At 37.3% G+C, this 21,161-nt stretch overlaps 1 protein-coding gene across 1 annotated transcript; it reads left to right on the top strand.

Annotated features, from left to right (window-relative positions):
- Nucleotides 1-2,150: 2,150 nt before the first annotated feature.
- On the top strand, nucleotides 2,151-3,244 carry LOC131484029 (olfactory receptor 8S1-like). The gene has a single exon (XM_058682320.1). The coding sequence runs from the start codon at nucleotides 2,222-2,224 to the stop codon at nucleotides 3,242-3,244; it is 1,023 nt and encodes a 340-aa protein (XP_058538303.1). The 5' UTR covers nucleotides 2,151-2,221.
- Nucleotides 3,245-21,161: the final 17,917 nt, after the last annotated feature.

Genomic DNA, 21,161 nt, shown 5'->3' on the forward strand with positions numbered 1-21,161 from the left:
TAGTAAAAAGATTTGTTTTTATTATTTTACTTATTTACTTATTTTAAGGAAATATCTTTGACACTTTACAAATACCCTAAAAAGAAATCTGACATTTCACTTCTGTGGAAGTCAGGCCCCTGATGGCAACTTTTCTTCCTGTCATTGTATTTTATGTGTGCAAATACACATGCAAGCTTATCCCATTTTCATTTTGTTTCAAGGATAAACTTCATCCCATAATTCATAGAATATTTTGCAGTTAGTAAGTCAGGACTATTTGGAGGTGGAAGATAGGAAAGGGCTTTTCTTTGTATTGCCCTAAAATCATGTCACAGAGGCATAGTACCTCCTTCTCTTCCACATCCTGGGTATCATGGGCCTTTTGCCTAACATAAAGGATTTCATGCTTCAATTCTGTACCAGCTGATTTATCCATATGATGGTTGGAGATAATGTGATCTGGGCAGCAGGAACCCAAATGGACACTGTGATTAGATCTAAATTAATGAGTGAAATATGAAAATTTTAGCCATTATTTTCATAACCCATCCCTCAAATAACTGGAAATAAATATACATATGTTGGAAAAATAATATACATAACATCATTTCTTTTTTTAAAAATTTTTAAAAATGTTTTTATTTATTTTTGAGACAGAGACAGAACACAAGCAGGGGAGGGTCAGAGAGAGAGGGAAACACAGAATCCGAAGCAGGCTTCAGGCTCTGAGCTGTCAGCACAGAGCCCGATGCGGGGCTCGAACTCATGGACCGTGAGATCATGACCTGAGCCGATGTCGGACGCTTAACCGACTGAGCCACCCAGGCGCCCCAACTCATCATTTCTTATTGCCAGGATATATCTCATTACAAATATTAATTTTCAATAGAATTCTTCCCAGGTATGTCCTAATACAAGATTCTCAATGCTACCTGGACAAAATGAATAATTTTCCCGGGATATGAGCAGTTTGTCAGGGGATCTCAAAGTATAGTTGCCACCACCTGGTGCTGCTGGTTATTTAAATAGGTAATTGAATTTAGTCATCCAGTGCTTGGTTAACAGTCAAGGGAAGAGAGATCAGTCTTTGATCAGTTGTCTTGAGTTAGAAGGAAAAGCCATTATGGGATGGACTTGAACAGCATTACAGAGTAGTTATCCTGAGTCTGAGGTTGCAAGTCATGTGTGTCAGAACAAAGCAGAAGAACATGGACAAGTTTTAGAATGTGAAAATGTAGGTTGGTTGTCTTGTGGACTTCCAAAGCTGGCTGAGACATTGACAGGAGCAGAGTGTGGTTTAAGCTGGGCATGGGATATGTGACTGCCGTAGCCATAATCCTCTGCATGTTCCCCATTTAATTCCTTATACAGCCTTGTTTCTGTGATTCATTTCACTTTGCAAACATGCATTAGTTCCTTACCTTTTTTTTCTTTGTCACTGCATATTCCTGGAAAAAAACAAAGCCCATTTAATATCACATCTCTTTCTGTTCTATACATGTGCTTAAGCAGCTAAATATTACTGAGATAATCACATACTTGTTCATATTAGTCTCCAAATATCAAATAGGCAAATGTATCACCAGTGAATCCTACTGCATTTCCTTAGTAAGTCTTCCACTTGATGTACCTGAGTTTTGTGTTCTTAGATCATCAAAATCCCTCAGCACTAAAAACACACACCATATACACACACAAATAGATAAGATAGATGATAGATAGGTAGGTAGGTAGGTAGATATATAGATAGATAGATAGATAAACAGACCGTGTTCATAATTTCATCTCACATTTTATCAAAAACTTTGCAAACAGTTGGAAATTCTCTCATATTTTAGCCATACAGTCTACCAAGCTAGCTGCCTTAGTCCCCACTCTCTTTACCTTACCTCTTATTTTCAACAGATAAAGGCCCCCTTCTCCTACCTATAGACAAAATTACTTGTGCTCTGGGTCATTGTCCCTTTCTCAAGGATTTTACTTCTGTTATTAACCTTTTATTCTGCCGCACCAACATTTCTCTATTCCCACTGAATATACAAAATGTTCTTTGTGTTAATACCTATCTTAAAAATAAAAGAAGGGGACCTCTAGGGGCATAAGATGAGGGCCTACAAAATTACATAAGGAACTGATAGAGGGATGGTGGGCTGTCATCCAAGAATATCAAATTTATTGTCATGATTAGGAAGTCAGCTTAGAAATATTTCAACATGGTTTCCAGTACATTTGTGAAATAATGTACATGAACAGGAAGGCTAAGGCATTAGGGGTAAATTGGAGGCACAAAAGGAGTTCTGATGTCTTTCTTTCTTGGATTCCCAGGGTAAATATTTTTATCACCATGAGAAACCACAGCATTGTCAGTGAGTTCATCCTCCTTATGTTATCTGCTGACCCTCAGACTCAAATTCTGCTCTTCATGTTGTTTCTGGTGATTTACGTCCTGACCCTGATGGGGAACCTGGTGATGCTGCTGGTGATTAGGACTGATTCTCACCTCCACATGCCCATGTACTTCTTTTTGAGACAACTGTCCTTCCTGGACCTCTGCCACCCAACTGTCACAGTCCCCAAGATGCTGGAGAATCTACTTTCTGAAAGCAAAGCCATCTTCGTAGAGAGCTGCCTGGCTCAGGCCTTCTTTGTGTTTGCCACCGGGGGCACGGAGGCCTGTCTGCTGGCTGTGATGGCCTATGACCGCTATGTAGCCATCAGCTCCCCTCTGCTCTATGGCCAGGTGATGAGCAACCAGCTCTGTGTTGGGATGGTGTGGGGTTCCTGGGGCCTGGCCTTTGTTGATGCTCTCATTAATATCCTCTTGGCTGTCAATTTAGACTATTGCGAGGACCAGACTCTTCCCCACTTCAGCTGTGAGCTGTCTTCTCTCTTCCCTCTGTCTTGTTCTGATACCTCGACCAACTTCACACTCCTGCTGTGCTCCTCTGTCTTGCATTTCTTTGGAACCTTCATTATGATTGTTTTTTCCTATGTTCGCGTTGTCTCTGCCATCAGCTCCACCTCAGGCAGAAGCAAGGCCTTCTCTACCTGCTCTTCTCACCTCACTACTGTGATTTTGTTCTATGGCTCAGGTTTCCTCAGCTATCTCTTGGCAACTTCAGGCTCCCGTCTGGAGATGGTGTTCTTGAAATACAGTGTGGTCACTCCCATGCTGAACCCCCTTGTCTACAGCCTACAGAACAAGGAGGTGAAGACAGCTATGAGAAGAATATTAAGAAGATATGTTAATTCTTTCACATAGTGGACCAGAGAAATAGGACCATGGAGAAGCTAAACCATTTTGCCACAAGATATCTTATAACTGAAAAATTAAGGTTTCTCCCTTTCCTTTTCCTTTTCCTTTTCCTTTTCCTTTTCCTTTTCCTTTTCCTTTTCCTTTTCCCTTTCCTTTCCTTTCCTTCTTTCTTATTTTAGCATTCTTAGCAACATCTTTATTAAAAGTGTTCTTAAAAACTTCACTATATGAAATTACGGAATAGGGATCACTTTCTTCACTGCTAGAACACTGGTCTGAATGCAGCTTGTAAGAAATGTTTTTAGAAACAAGGGATTATTTCTTGATTGAGCATCATGCCAGCTGTTGAAAGATATGTATGTGTCAGCATCTTAATACATGTTCAAGAAGAAGGCAGCAAGCTCTATTCTTAGGATGCTTAATGGTCAGCCCTATTTAGAGGAAGAAAAATGGGTCAGATAATTTTCCAAGGTATTGTTTTACAGTAAATAAACATATAGATATATATTTATTTTGTGGATAATATCTGTTATTTTTCCCTGCCCAACATCCTTTTACCCTTCCTCCAGTAACTGCACACTACTCTTGGTTAGGGATATTAACCCTTCCCCATTTTATGCACCTCACTGGGACTCTCCATGGTGGCCCCTTGTCTCCCCTTGCCACAAGGAGATCATGTGAACCATAAAAGGCCAGTCATTCTATCCCTGTCTCCTAACAAAATACTGTCCAGGTTCTCCTGCTGTTGAGAATCTCCAGTGATACCTTGCTTACTGGGTTTCCTCACAGGAAGTTTTTCAACAAGCAAAATAACAATAGCAGACCAGACTTTTAATAAAGACGCTCACTGTAAGTTAAATGTTTTACACATATAATTCTCTTAAATTATCTCAACAACTTTATATGACCTAAGTACTATTATTCCTGTTTTACAAATGAAGCTGGAATTTCAAGCCAGTCACTCTGAATCCAGAGTCCATTTTCACAAATGCTCTTTTAATCTGGCATCCTTTGCAAAACATCCTTTTCTTAACTAGTGTGAACCAAATTCAAATTATGTTGGTTGGAACCAAAGAATCCAAACTGGTATAAACATTGGGGTACAAGTGCCCCTATGCATCAGCACTCCTGTATCCCTTGGGTAAATTCCTAGCAGTGCTATTGCTGGGTAATAGGGTAGATCTATTTTTAATTTTTTTGAGGAACCTCCACACTGTTTTCCAGAGCGGCTGCACCAGTTTGCATTCCCACCAACAGTGCAAGAGGGTTCCCGTTTCTCCACATCCTCTCCAGCGTTTATAGTCTCCTGATTTGTTCATTTTAGCCACTCTGACCGGCATGAGGTGGTATCTCAGTGTGGTTTTGATTTGTATTTCCCTGATGAGGAGTGATGTTGAGCATCTTTTCATGTGCCTGTTATGCTAAGTGAAATAAGTCATACAGAGAAAGACAGATAACATATGTTTTCACTCTTATGTGGATCCTGAGAAATTTAACAGAAGACCATGGGGGAGGGGAAGGAAAAAAAAGAGAGAGGGAGAGAGCCAAATCATAAGAGACTCTTAAAAACTGAGAATAAACTGAGGGTTGATGGGGGGTGGGAGGGAGGGGAGGGTGGGTGAGGGGCATTGAGGAGGGCACCTGTTGGGATGAGCACTGGGTGTGGTATGGAAACCAATTTGACAATCAATTTCATATTAAAAAAAAAAAAAGAATCCAAACTGGTATTCAAATTGGCACTAAAAAGTGAATTTTGTTCTTCACTTGACCCCCAGTAAAATGTGTGGGTTTTTAAAGGAGGGTTGGGGTGCCTGTGTGGCCCAGTCAGTTAAGCATCCATCTTTGGCTCAGGTCATGATCTCACAACTCGTGTGTTCAAGCCCCACATCAGGCTCTCTGCTGTCAGCACAGAACCTGCTTTGGATCCTTTGTCTCCCTCTATCTGCCCCTCCCCTGCTCGCACTCTCTCTCTCCCCAAAATAAATAAACATTTAAAATTAATATAGATGGAGGTGCAAAAGACAACAAATCTATTTATATTCTAATTCTCTTATATTCTCACTATGGTATTCAATAGCAAATGTACTTACCACCTTGATCACCTGAAATCATGTGTCCATTGATAATGAAATTATGATGAGTAAGAAGCTGCTGCAGTCATCTAGTATCTCTAGTCATCTAGTATGTGGAGATAAAAATATTAATACTCAAGGATAATTTCAAGCAAGACAAATTCAAATCTGGAAATGCTAACCTTACTTACGGCTTAGAGATGTTCTAAAGTCAAACCCAGAAGTTCATTCTCTGGCTTGCTGAATTACAACCCTACTAGAATTAACTATTATATTGGACTGCATGTGTAAAATTAGGGAATTGATCAAGAGTTCAACAGTGATACATGGTAGGGTTTGAGATTACAGAGTACCAAACCTCCAAGCCACTCAGAAGTACCCCCCCCCCCCCAAAAGCTTCTGGCTGGCTCAGTCAATGGAGCATGAGACTCTTGATCTCGGGGTTGTGAGTTTGAGCCCCATATCAAGTGTAGAGATTACTTTAAAAAATAATAAAATCTTAAATCAAAGTACCCCCCACTGCACTTTGTCCTCAGTCAAGTTCTTCCTCCCTTAATGGAAAAAGCACACGAATCTATGTCAATTTCCAGGATCCAAATTAACATGACTTGGGGTGAAATGAAGAATCAGAAAAGATATTAGGAGATTTGCATTTAAAACAGTAGTCCATTAATTTCTATTTCAAAACTCTGGAGATCATTTGTGGGAAATGATTTTAAGTGTGTTCAACCACGAAGTATGAACTTGACATTTTGAAAGTAATTTTAAAATATTTTTATACATAAAGACACATATATAATTTTATGAGAATGTGGAAATGAGATTTTTTTATGCATGGTGCTTCATGGTGGTCCAGTCTTATTTTTTTCTTTTTTTTTTCCTTTACCTACCTCCTTTCCCCAGTTTTTATTTTCCCTCCAACCACATCACCTCCCTCTCCAGAAACCCAGTAACTGAATGCATTTGCTTTCATAGCTTTCTCATACTCATAGAATCACATATAAGTGCTTATGCATATGTGTGCAGATACACATACGCATTTTACACATTTATGGTTATCCTGTCTTCTAAAAACTCCCTTTAAATATCAAGTTTTATCTTGTTTCTCCCTCACTCAGCAATACCATGGACATACTAATCTTGGTCAAATGGTTTAGGTCTAATTTATTTCTTTCAAATTACAACCTAATATTCCATGGTGAGGATGTGCCTTAATATATACAACTGTCTTTTATACGGGCATTACCTTTGCTTCCAGATATTGACACAATGAATAACGTTTCAGTAAACAAACTTATATATAAATCGTTCAGTTTGGATGCTTTTATTTATATGGAGGTGATTCTCAGTAACAGGATTCTAATATCAAAGTGGATATAATTTTAATTTGAATATATGTTGTTAGTTTGCTTTCTGGATATATCCTAAGTAATGAATAAGTGTGGTTTTCCCCTGTATACTCTCTAGATATACATGTTATATATCATTTGGACTGATGGGTACAAATGTTTTCTGTATTTAGCTTATTCTGCATTTACCTTACTACCAGTGAGTGTTACTATCTGTTCAAGTGTCTGTTAATAATTTGGATTTTCTCTCTAGCAAATTAGTTGCTCATTCATATCTTTTGTCTATTTATCTTCTTCTGTGTTCTTTTTCTTGTCCATTAGCAATATTTTGTCCATTAGCAATATTAACAGTAGTTTGCAAACTGTGTTGCAAATATTGATCCAGATTCGTTACTTTTCTTTATTTTGTTTTTATTTTATCATAAAAAAGTTTGAATATTTATAGAGTCAAATATGTCTGCCTTTTTCCTGATATCATGTAAATGTCCTGTTTTGATTGGACAAATGCTCTAATTACTCTACTGTACATGTTATCTCTTAGTTTTCCTTAGTTTGTATTATTTTATCTTGAATTATTTAATCATTTGGAATTTACATTTTGGTGTAATATGGATGTCTAAATATATTACTTTATTGGTTTAAAGAGACAACAATATGTATTCAACATTACTTTCTTTCCTACCATGTAGAAATACATGAATCATAATTAAATTCTAGGACTTATATCTGAGAGTTCTGTTATCTATTATCTGTATTTTTCTATTATAATCTTATGTTGGTTATTCTGAAGTATCATAAGGCAAGGCTCATACGTCTTTCATTTATCTTTTCTTAATAACTTTATTGAGGTATGATTTACATACCATAACATTCACTCATTTTAAGTGTAAATTCTGTGATTTTTAGTACATTTACAGAATTGTGCAATCATCATCACAATCCAATTTTAGAACATTTTTATAATCCTCAAAATTCCTTGTTCTTATCTGTGTCCACAGACCCAGGCACTCTCAGATCCAGATTTGCCTTTTCTGGACATTTCATTTAAATGGAACTATACAATATGTGGTCTTTTATGCCTGGCTTATTTCACTTAGCATATGTTTTTGAGGTTTATCTATATGGTAGTGATGTGGCGTGGAGTGTAGGGGTTTGGAGCCAATGTGCAAGAAAGAATTCTTGAGACGTTTATAGTGTAAAAAGGTGGTTTTATTAAAGCACGGGACAGGTCCCATGGGCAAAAAAAGCTGCACTGGGGTTGTGAAGAGTGATTGACTATATACCTTCAGGTTGGGAGGGGGTCAGGGATAGTGTAAGTCTCTAACATATTTTGGAAACAAGGTTTCCAGGAGCTGCTGTTAGGAAAAGGTCATTTATTATTGTTTAGTAAAAACTGAGTCATGAGACCCTTCAGATGTGTATCAGTGAGCCAAAAGCTTGGAGTATGATTGCCAACCTATATCTTGTTGGGTAGAGATAAAGGACGTTTCCAAAGGTTTTTTTTATATATCAAAGCCGACTTACAGGATCCTGGATGTTGGGATAATGTTAAGCGAAAATTCCCTTTCGCTTTTTAGCAAAGTGTCATCATTGAGGCAGCTGAGCTCCCAGAGGAAGGTTACTCTGCCCGTTTCAAGGACTTATTAATGGGCTGTAGGCAGTAAAGAAATTTAATTTTTTTTTCTTCTGCCTTTGTTTTCCACATCAGTAGCATGTATCAGTACTTCTTTCTAGTCCTCATATGGTTACTATTTGCATGGTGTATCATTCTCCATTTTTTAAACGTTCAATCTAGTTGTGTATTTTAATCTGAAATATTTCTTTTATAGATAGCATATAGATGAACCTGATTTTGTAATTTTTTTTTTAACGTTTATTTATTTTTGAGACAGAGAGAGACAGAGCATGAATGGGGGAGGGGCAGAGAGGGAGACACAGAATCCGAAGCAGGCTCCAGGCTCTGAGCCATCAGCCCAGAGCCCGACGCGGGGCTCGAAATCACGGACCGCGAGATCGTGACCCAAGCTGAAGATGTCCGTTTAACCGACTGAGCCACCCAGGCGCCCCTGAACCTGATTTTTTAAATCCAGTCTGGCCATATCTGACTTTTGATTGCAGTTTAATCGATTTACATTTAATAATTTTCAAGGTGGTTAGACTTAAGTCTGCCATTTTGCTATTTTCCATATCTCATGTCTTTTTTGTTTTGTGTTCTTCATTTACCACCTTCTTTTGTATTAGGTAGATATTTTTTAGTGCCCCACTTTATTTTTCTGTTGAGTTTTCTTACTTATTTTTTGGGTTATTTTCTTAGTTATTGGTCTAGGGTAGTTGTTCTCAAAAGAAAATAATTCTTCCCCCAAGGAAACATTTGATAATGTCTGGAGACATTTTTTTTGTTACAATTAAGAGTGTTAATGGTATCTGTTGGATAAAGGCAAGAGTTGCTGCTAAATGTCCTGCTACATACAAGACAGCTGTCCACAATAAAGGGACTTTCCAGCCCAAAGTATCAATAGTACTGAGATTGAGAAACCCTGCTCTAAGGATTACAGTATTAATCTTAATTTATAACTATCTGCTTCAGAGTAATACTAAATTCTAGTGAAATATAGAAGCTTTGTTCCAGTATGACTCAATTCCTTCTTTCTCCTTTGTGCTATTATTATCATGTAATGTCTATATTTGTTATGAATCCAAAATGCAATGTTAGAGTTATTGCTTTACAAAATCTCGTTTTTAAAGAAGAGGAGAAAGGAGGAATTATAATTATAATCTTTTATATTAACCAATATATTTATTATTGTTAAGAAAACAAAATTCAACTGAGTAAATTTAAAGATCTAATCGGCTTTATTAAATGATTCATGAATTGGGCAACATCCCACCTCGCTGAGCTAAACAAAAGGTTTGTTTAAAGACAGAGAAAAGGCCTAAGAAGAAAAAAAAAAGAAAGGAATTTATTAGTAAGGAATGCATTGTTTAGACAAGATTGTCCTAAAGGGAGTGGAAGGGGTCTATCAGTAAATTTCCTAGTATTAATAAGGAATTTCCTTGTTGACTGGTTAAAGATTACATTGAGGGGGGGAGGGGGGATTGAAACTGCAATCAGATTAGGTATTAAGTCTTGGTTTACTGACCTGGGGCTTTAACCTAAGTCACTTTATTTTAGGTCTGTGGTTTTCTTTTTAACATTTTAATACTCATTTTATCCTGTGGGTTTGAGTCTCCATCTGGTCCTAATTCCTTGCTCCAATGTATTGCTTCACTTCCTCATAGTCTCTGTGCTATTACTGTCATAATTATTTCATCCTTATATGTGACAAGATCAACAATATAACTTTATAATTTTTATTTCATGCCTTGGCCTTTTAAATTAGTTTTAAAACCAAAAAGGAAACATATTGTGTGTGGTCTTTTATAATTACCTATTGTAATTAAAACCACAGGCCCAAAATGGCATCACTTAGGCCAAGTCACCAAACCAAGGCTCCATACCGAACCTAATTACAGTTTCAACCTCCCTCAGAAATAAGTCTTAAGGATCAGTAAGGAATTTTCTGATCAGCAGCAATCAGTCACATGGACCCTCTCTGTGTTATCTCTATGGAGGATGAGGTAATCTGCATGATAATACCTCTTAGTCCTTCCACTAAGGGAAAACAACCTTACCTGGAACAATCCCTTTATTTTGCCAATAACTTTCTTGCCCCACCCTTCTTCCTGTAAAAACCTACCATTTTATACAACTCCTTCGGAGCTCCCCTCTACTTGCTGCCTGATTCATTTAGTGAATCATTTAATAAAGCCAATTCTATCTTCAAATTTACTCAGTTGAATTTTGTTTTTTAAACACTGTGTAATTACCTTTACTGGTGTTCTTTATTTCTTCATGTGGATTGAGTTACCATATTCTATCACTTCCTTCTTTTTCAAAGAACTTCCTTTGTTCTTGTAAAGCAGTTCTGATAGCAATAAATCCCTCAGCCGTTGTTACTCTGGGAATGTCTTTAATTTACCTTAATTTTGTTCCAATTTTTTTTTATTGTGGTAAAATGCATATAAACATAAAATTTACCATCTTAACCATTTTTAAGAATGTTAAGAATACCACAGTTCAATGGTATTAAGTATATTTATAGTGTTTTGCAGTCATCACCATCCATCTCCAGAACTCTTTTAATCTTTAAAACTGAAGCTCTATACCTATGAAACAATAACTCCCCATTCCTCCCTTCCTCCAGCCCTGGGCAACCACCATTCTACCCTCTGTCACTATATTTTTGACTACTCTAAGTACCTCATATATGTGGAATCACACAGTATTTTTCTTTTTGTGACTGGTTTATTTCATTTAGTATCATGTCTTCAAAGTTCATACGTGTTCTATCATATCATAGAATTTCCTTCCTTTTTAAGACTAGATAATGTTCCATTGTATGTGTGTACCACATTTTGCTTATCCATCTCTCAATGAACACTTGGGTTGCTTCCATGTTTTAGCCATTATGAATAATACTGCTGTGAACATGGGTATAGTCCTTGAAACTCTGTTTTTAATTCTTTTGGCTCATATGATAATCCTTTTATTTACTATTTGAGGAACCAGTATACTGTTTTCCACAGTGGCTATCCCAGTTTACATTTCCACCAATAGTGCACAAGACAATTACTCTATATCCTTGCCAATACTTATTATTTTCTGAGTTGTTTTGATAGTAGCCATCCTAATGGGTGTGAGATAGTATCTCATTGTAGTGTTATTTTGCATTTACCTAATGATTAGTGGTATTGAGCATCTTTTCATGTGCTTACTTGTCATTTGTAGATTTTTGGAGAAATATCTATTCTTTGCCCATTTTTGAATTGGGTTGTTTGCTTTTTTTGTTGTAGAGTTTTAGGAGTTCTACACATCTTGGTTATTAATCACTTATCAGATTTGCAAATATTTTCTCCCATTCTGTGGGTTGCCTTTTTACTCTGTCAATAATGTCTATTGGTGCATAACATTTTTAAGTTTTCATGAGTGCATTTTGTGTATTTTTTTCTTTTGTTACCTGTGCCTTTGAGATTTTATCCAATAAATAATTTCCAAGTCCAGTGTTATAAAGCTTTTGCTTTATGTTTTCTTCTAAGAATTTTATAGTTTTAGGTCTTACATTTATGTCTTTGATCCATGTTGAGTTAATTTTTGCATATGGCATTAGGTAAGGGTCCAACTTCATTCTTTTGCACTGGGATAACCAGTTTTCCCAGCACGTTTGTTGAAAAGACTATCCCTTTTTCATTGAATGGTATTAGCATACTTGTCAAAAACCATTTGACCATATACATGAGGGTTAATTTCTGGGCTCTCTATCCTATTCCATTGGTTTATTTGTCTGTCTTTATGCCAGTATCACACTGTTTTGATTTCTGTAGCTTTATAGTAAGTTTTGAAATCAGCAAGTGTGACTTCTCCACATTTGTTCTTCTTCAAGATTTTTCTAGCTATTTTAGGTTCTTTGAGAATCCATTTGAATTTTAGGATGGGTTTTTCTACTTCTGCAAAAAAACATAATTGGGATTTTGATAGAGACTTCATGAATCTGTAGATCATTTGGGTAGTACTGACATCTTAACAATATCAAGTTTTCGAATACAAGAACATAAGACATGTTTCCATTTATTTATGTCTTCTTTAATTTCCTTGAGCAACGTTTTATAGTTTTTAGTGTACAAATCTTTTACCTCCTTGGTTAAGTTCATTCCTAAGTATTTTTTTTATTTGATACTATTGTAAATGGAATTACTTTCTTAATTTCCCTTTTCAGATTATTCATTGTCAGTGTATAAAAATGCAACTGGTTTCTGTGTGTTGACCTTGTATCCTGCTACTTTGCTGAATTCATGATTAGTTCTAACACCTTTTTGTGTGGAATCTTTAGGGTTTCTACATAGGATCATTTTACCCACCATTAGTGATAATTTTAATCCTTTATTTCTTTTTTTTTTAATTTTTTTAACGTTTATTTATTTTTGAGAGACAAAAGACAGAGAGAGACAGAGACAGAGCACAAGTGGGGGTGGGCCAGAGAGAGAGAGAGGGGGAGACACAGAATCCGGAAGCAGGCTCCAGGCTCTGAGTCGTCAGCATAGAGCCCGATGCAGGGCTTGAACTAACGAACTGTGAGATCATGACCTGAGCCAAACTTGGATGCTTAACTGACTGAGCCACCCAGGCACCCCATACTCCTTCCTTTCTAATATGGATGCCTTTTATTTCTTTTTCTTGCCGAACTGATTTGGCTAGAACTTCCAGTACTATTAAATAGAATTGGTGACATTGGCATCCTTTTCTTGTTCCTGATCTTAGAGGAAAAGATTTTAATCTTTCACCATTGAGGATGATATTTGCTATGGATTTTGCATACATGGCTTTTATTATTTGAGATAGTTTCCTTCTATTCCCTAGTTTGTTAATTGTTTTAATCATAAAAGCATAAAAGCGTGTTGAATTTTGTCAAATGCTTTTTCTGCAACAATTGAAATTATCATCGTTTTTTTTCATTTGTTAATGTGGTGTATTACACTGATTAATTATTATATGTTGAATCATCCTTGTATCCTAGAAATGAATCCCACTTGATAATGATGTATAATCTTTTTAATATGCTGCTGAATTTCATTTGCTTTACCTTCATGTTGTTGTTGTTGTTTTTTAATTCTAGTATAATCAACATACAGTGTTATATTAGTTTCAGTTCCATAGTTTTCTACATTACTTGGTGCTTATCACAAGTATACTCTTAATACCCTTCACCTATTTCACCCATTTCCCTCTACACCTCCCCTCTGGCAACCACCAGTTGCAACTCTAACTCTATAGTTAAGAGTCTGGTTTTCTGGTTTTTTGTTGTTGTTGTTTTGTTTTTTTCTTTGTTTCATTTCAACATATGAGTAAAATCATATGGCATTTGTCTTTCTCTGGTTTATTTCACTTAGCATTATTCTAGTAATATTCGATAGATACTGTGTGTGTGTGTGACATATATATGTGTGTGTGTGTGTGTGTGTGTATGTATATATATATATATGTGTATACACATATATATGTCACATCTTTATCCATTCATCTGTGGATGGATAATTGGGGTGCTTCCATGTCTTGTCTATTATAAATAATGTTGCAATAAATAATAAAGATGCGTATGTCTTTTTAAATTAATATTTTCATTTTCTTTGGGGAAATATCCAATAGTGGACTTACTAGATCATATGGTAATTCTGTTGTTATGTTTTTGGGGAATCTCCCTACTATTTTCCATAGTGGCTACACCAGTTTGCCTTTGCACCATCAGTGTACCAGGTTTCTTTTTCTCCACATCCTCACTAATACTGATCGTTTCTACTTTACTTTAATAATTTTTGAAGGACAGTTTTGCTAGATACAGAATTCTTGGTTGAACAATTTTTTTCAGTACTTTTAATATTTTGTCACACTATCTGCTGCCCTCCATTGTTTCTGTTGCAAAAATTAGCTGTTACTATTATTGTGGTTCTTTTGTATGTAGTAAGTCATTTTAGTTGCTTATTTCAAGATTTTCTCTTTGCCTTGGCTTTTAGCAGTTTATTTATGATGTTTCTACATGCAGATCTTTTTTACCCTAGTTGAAATTTCTTGAGATTTTTGTATATGTCCAAATTGTTTATCATCAAATCTGGGACACTTTTGGTCATTATTTTTTCAAATATACTTTTTTTTTTTTTTTTTTTAGAGAGAGAGAATGTGTGTGTGCAGGGGAGGGGCAGAGAGGGGGAGAGTGGGAGAGAGAGACAGAGAGACAGAGAGAGAGAGGGAGAGAGAGAAAATCCCAAGCAGGCTCTGTACTCCCAGTTAGGAGCCTGATACAGGGCTCAAACTCATGAACCATGAGATCATGACCTAAGCTGAAATAAAGTCAGATGTCTAACCAACTGAGCCACCCAGGTGCCCCTATTTTTTAAAAATATTCTTTCTGCCCCTCTCTTACTCCTTTTTATGGGGCTCCCATATGCAAGCATTGGAACACTTTATAGTGACCCATAGGTCTCTGAGGCTCTGATCATTTTTGTTTCTATTCTTAAGTTTGGTTAATCTCTACCGTTCTTTCTTGACGTTATCTGACTTTTACTTCTGCCAGCTCAAATCTGATGTTGAGCCTTCTAGTAAATTCTTCATTCCAGTTACTATATTTTCCAATTCCAGAATTATCATTTAGTTCTTTCTCATCACTTCTCTCAAAATTGCTATTCTCTTTGATGAGTCATTTTTGTCATGCCTTCCTTTAATTCTTTATACATAGTTTTCTTTAGTTTTCTTTCCATTTGTAATAGCTCCTTTGAGTATCTTGCCTGCTGAATCTAATATCTGGATTCACTCAAGATAGTGTCTGTCAACTATTATTCCTGTATGTAGGCCACACTCTTCTGTTTCTTTGTATGACTTGTAATTTTTTTGTTGAAAATGGAACATTTTCGATAATGTAATATAATTTCAACTAAAAACTGAGGGGACTAAGGTGCCTGGATGGTTCAGTTGGTTAAGCATCTGACTCTTGGTTTTGGCTCAGGTCATGATCCCATAGTTTGTGAGTTTGAGCCCCACATTGTGCTATGTGCTGACAGAGCAGAGCCGGCTTGGGATTCTCTCTCTCCCTTTCTCTCTGCCCCTCCTCTGCTCACGTGCTCTCTCTCTCTCTCTCTCAAAATAAATAAATAAACTTTAAAACTGAGGGGACTAAATTTATTTGGGGCAGATTATGAAAAATTCCATCTCTATGGGCATTGTCAAAAGCAGTAATGATATCAATAACCAACAATGTTGCAGCTAGTCTGAGTCTCAATACTGGTTGAAAAACATAATATAGTATATTCTAGATTCTGACTAATGTTCTGCTTTGTATTTAAGTACTTTTCTATTGATTTAATGTATATAACTTGTCTCTTTCATGGTACGTGCCTACTGATATCTCAATAAAGCTGTTTTATTCTTAATTTTTATATTTTTGCCTAGCTTCCTAAGGGTTGTTCCAGTGTTTATAATGTGATGATTAACCAGTAACTTGGGAAGAGGTTGTGATCAAATACTTTAAGCCCATAAGCTTTCCACTCTTTGCCAACGGATGGATCTATGTGTGCATTGGGGAGGGCATTCAAAGTTCAGCTAGTTCTCAAATAACCCTTGGCCTTAATGACCCATCAGTCTTTCTCATATTTCAGGTGAACAAGAGGTAGACAAGCCTTACTATGATTGCAACCCAGCCTCAAATGATAGCAGAGTGAGATGACTTTATTTGGAGTAAAGCATTTAAAATTCTATGCCCAGGGGAATTGGCAAAAACAACACAGTCAATAATACAGCTATCTGATGCATTGATACTGGTTAGAACAAGCAATAGACTGTAGATTATAAAGAAATTTAAAAGGGAGTTCTGAAGGAGATAGTCAAAGAGGGCTTTGCTAAGCTGCCACATACCATTGGTAACCTGGAGGGATAAGTGTATTCACCGGTGTTCATACACATTCGAGGGAGGCCAGTGAGTGTCCTAGTGAGCTACTCATCCCTGGATAAATTGAGCCCTTGAAAAGATAGATAGCCAAGGCTAGGAAAGACTTGCAAACTTCTTGAACTTTAAATGCATTCTTTAAGTCACACACAAATTCACTGACAAAGAGTGGATTCCACCACCTAAGAGGAAGTACCACCTCTGACCAATAATTGACCACAAAGCTATGGTGGATCAGGAGTAACCCTTAGGAAACCAGGCTAAAAAATAAAAGAATTAAGAAAACCAGTCAGGAAGGGAGGAGCTAAAATGGCAGTGTAGTAGGTTTGTCTCATCTCTTAAACACTGCTAGATAACTATCAAATCATTCTGAATACCCAAGAAATCGACCCAAGGACTAACAGAACAAACTGCACAACTAGAGGGAGAGAAGAGGCCACAACGAGTAGGAGAAGTGCAGAGATGTGGTTTGGGGGAGAAATGGATCATAGGTGCTGCAGAGGGGAGGAAGTCCTGGTCATGGAGAGAGGTGAGAGAGTGGAATGCACAGGGATATGTACAAGGAGAACACTTCCCCAAAGCCATTGGCTGGGAAAATGAGAGGGGCTGTTTTTTTGTGAGTTTTTGGAACCACCAGAGCTCAAGACTGGAATTTTAGAGGTACATGGGCTTGGCTGGGTTAGAGCCCTGAGGGTGCTGCCCTACTTCTGGAGAGAAGGCAGGCAAACAACCCTGGGGCAGATGGCACAGTCTGGGGATCACCTAAGGCCCATGGGGGAGAGACTGTTCACTCTTCTTGGAACACATCTGTGAGAGGTGGCATTCACAGAGGTACCTCTCCAGGAAAAAAGAGCTGGCAGGCACCATTTCCCTCCCTGCTCATCGGAAGAGATACCTGCTGAGGACGACTAACCTGGACACTGGCTGTTTAGCCTACTTACTCCAGATCCCATGCCCCTGTGCTCTGGTGCAACTGCTCTTCTCAGTCAAACCTGCATCAGTCCCAGTGCAGCGAGACCCTCGCCCAGAAGACCAACATAGGCCCCCACCACAGCACGACCTTAAAGTTGAGAGTTTTAAAAGTCAGCAGGCTTGGCTGGGATACAGTCCAAAGTGCACTGCACTGCACCATGCAGGCAAGCAATACAAAGACAGCATGAAAACAGCAATCTGAAAAATGTTTGGGATGCATGAAGGGAAATTATTTGCTCTTCTGGGAATGCTTCCCTGAGAGCAGCAAAGACAAAGGAGCTGGCTGGCACCATTTCCCTCCCCCACCCCTCAGCATAAGTACAGAACCACTCGCAATTAACAGCACAGCTCTGACACTGGCTGCCTAACCTGCTTACACCAAGTCCCACCTCTCTGATCTGCTGGTACTTCTTTTTTCAGGCAAGTATGCTTAAATCCCAGCTCAGGGGACCCTTCCTCAGAAGACCACCAGAAAACCCCTTCACATACCATGTCTACCAACCAGAGAGTTCTGAAGGCTTCACTTCTAGTGGAAGCAGCATCAGGTCTCATTTAACAAGCAGACCAGAGCATACCTAGTTAAAACTTGCCATACTCTAACCAAGATCCAAACACTGTTCACTGCTGGCAAGGAAAGCCTCTGCAAATGACTGGCCTGAAGGATAGAGCACAGAAACAGAGTGCATGCAGCACACACACCAGAGACACTCACTGAAGCATGAAGCCCTGGACACTTATATGACCTCTTTTTCTAAAGCCATTACTCTCAAAGAAGGAAAAAAAAAAACAGGCTTTTCCAACATACAGAAGACAAAGACTTAGACAAAATGCCAACAGAGGAATTCATCCCCAAAGAAAGAACAAGAAAAGGTCATGGCCAGAGATCTAATGGAAAAATTAGATCTCCTGATGGAGAATTTAAAGCAACAATCATAAAGATATTTACTGGGCTTGAGAAAAGCATAGACATCAGGAGGACCGCAGAGATAAAAGAGTTAAAAGACAGAATGAAAAATGCAGGAACTGAGATTCAAAACAGACTGGATGTAATGATCACAAGGATAGAAGAATCAGGAATGAATAAGTAGTATAGAAGGTAGAATAATGGAAAATTATGAAGCTAAACAAAAGAGAGAAAGAAGAATTATGGATCATGAGAATAGACTTAGGGAACTCAATAACTCCATCAGTGTAATGGTATTCATATCATAGGAGTCCCAGGAGAAGAAGACAGAGAAAAGGGGGCAGAATGTTAGTTGAGTAAATACTACCTGAAAACTTCCATAATCTGGGGGTGGAAACAGACACCCAAATCCAGGAGGCACAGAGAAGTCCCATCAAAATCAACAAAAGCAGGCCAACACCAAGACATACAGTAGTCAAGTTTGAAAAATATAGTGATAAAAAAATCATAAAAGCAGCAAGACAAAAGAAATCCCCAACTTACAAAAGAAGATCCATAAGTCTAGCTACAGTTCTTTCCACAGAAACTTGGCAAACCAGAAGGGAATGGCATGATATATCAACGTGCTGAATGGGAAAGATCTACAGCCAAGAATACTCTATCCATAAAGGCTATCATTCAGAATAGAAGGAGAGATAAAGAGTTTCCCAGACAAACAAAAACTAAAGGAGTCATGACTACTTAATCAGTCCTGCAAGAAACATTAAATATATTAAATATGTGAAGAAAATATCAAGTGACAAAGACTAGAAAGGATCATAGAAAATCCCCAGAAACAACAAAAAAAGTAATAAAATGGCAATAAATATATATCTGTAAATACTCTGAATGTAAATGGACTAAATGCTCTAATCAAAAGACATAGTGTGTCGGGGCGCCTGGGTGGCACAGTCGGTTAAGCGTCCGACTTCAGCCAGGTCACGATCTCGCGGTCCGTGAGTTCGAGCCCCGCATCAGGCTCTGGGCTGATGGCTCAGAGCCTGGAGCCTGTTTCCGCTTCTGTGCCTCCCTCTCTCTCTGTCCCTCCCCCGTTCATGCTCTGTCTCTCTCTGTCCCAAAAATAAAAATAAAAAACGTTGAAAAAAAAATTAAAAAAAAAAAAAAAGACATAGTGTGTCAGAATGGATAAAAAAACAAGACCCATGTATATGCTGCCTATAAGAGACTCATACCTAAAGACACTTGCAGATTGAAAGTGAGGGGATGGAGAAATATTTATCATGTAAATGCAAGTCAAAAGAAAACCAGAGTAGCAATACTTATATCAGACAAACTAGATTTTAAACCAAAGACTGCAATAAGGTATGAAGAAGGGCACTATATCATAGTAAAGGGGACAATCCAACAAGAATATCTAACAAATGTAAATATTTATGCACCCAACATGGAACACCCAAATATATAAATTAATAGCAAACATAAAGGAACTCATTGCTAATTATACAATAATAGTAGGGGATTTTAACACCCCACTTACATCAACGGACAGATCATCTAAACAGAAAATCCACAAGGAAACAATGCCTTTGAATGACACACTGGACCAGATGGACTTAAAAGACATATTCATATCATTTCATTCTAAAGCAGCAAAACAAACATGTTTTTCAAGTGCAGATGGAACATTGTCCAGAATAGAGCACATCCTAGGTCACAAATCAGGCCTCAACAAGTACAAAAAAATTGAGATCATACCATACATCTTTTCTGATAACAACACTATGAAACTTAAAGTCAACCACAAGGCAAAATTTGGAAAGACCACAAATACATGAATGTTAAACAACATTCCACTAAACAACAAATAGGTCGACCAGGAAATCAGAGAAGAAATAAAATACATGGGGTAAAATGAAAATGAAAACATGATTGTCCAAAACTTTTGGGATGCACCAAAAGTGGTCCTAAGAGAGAAGCATATAGCACTACAGGCCTACTTAAGAAATAAGAAAAATCTATGGGGTGTCTGGGTGGCTCAGTCGGTCGAGCGTCCCACTTCAGCTCAGGTCATGATCTCGTGTTTGTTTGTTTGAGCCCTGTGTTGGGCTCTGTGCTGATAGCTCGGAGCCTGGAGCCTGCTTTGGATTCTGTGCCTCCCTCTCTCTTGGCCCCTCCCCTGCTCATGCTTTCTCTCTCTCTCTCAAAAATAAATTTAAAAAAATTAAGAAATAAGAAAAATCTCAAATAAACAACCTAAACTTAAAACTAAAAGTGTAAAAAAACAACAAACAAAAAGAAGAATAAAAACAACAATAAACAAAGCCTAAAGCCAGCAGAAGGAAGGAAATAATAAAGATTAGGGCAGAAATAAATGATATAGAAACTAAAAAAACCAATAGAACAAACCAATGAAAGCAGTAGCTGGATCTTTGTAAGAATTAACAAAATACATAAGCCTCTAGCCCGCCTTATCAAAAAGAAAAAAGAAAGGACTCAAATAAAATCACAAATGAAAGAGGAGAAATAATCAACACCATGGAAATAAAAACAATTATAAGAGAAAATTATGAAAAAGTATATGTTAACAAATTGGGCAATGTGGAATAAATGGATAAATTCCTAGAAACATATCAATTACCAAAACTGAAACACAAAGAAATAGAAAATTTGAACAGACAGATAACCAGCAAAGAAATTGAATCAGTAATCAAAAAAACTCCTAACAAAGAAAAGTCGAGGGCCAGATGGTTTCCCAGGGGAATTCTAGCAACTATTTAAAGAAGAGTTAATACCTATTCTTCTGAAACTATTCCAAAAAATAGAAAGGAAGAAAAATTTCCAAACTCATTCTATGAGTCTAACATTTCCCTGATTCCAAAACCAGAGAAACACTCCACTAAAAAATAGAATTACAGGCCAATATCCCTGATGACCATGGATGCAAACATTCTCAATAAAGTAATAGCAAATTGAATCCAACAGTATATTAAAAGAATTATTCACCATGGTCAAGTGATATTTGTTCCTAAGCTGCAGGTGTGGTTCAATATTTGCAAATCAATGTGATACACATATTAATAATAGGATAAGAACCATATA

This window comes from Neofelis nebulosa, chromosome 8, assembly GCF_028018385.1.
Source record: "Neofelis nebulosa isolate mNeoNeb1 chromosome 8, mNeoNeb1.pri, whole genome shotgun sequence".
Taxonomy (NCBI): domain Eukaryota; kingdom Metazoa; phylum Chordata; class Mammalia; order Carnivora; family Felidae; genus Neofelis; species Neofelis nebulosa.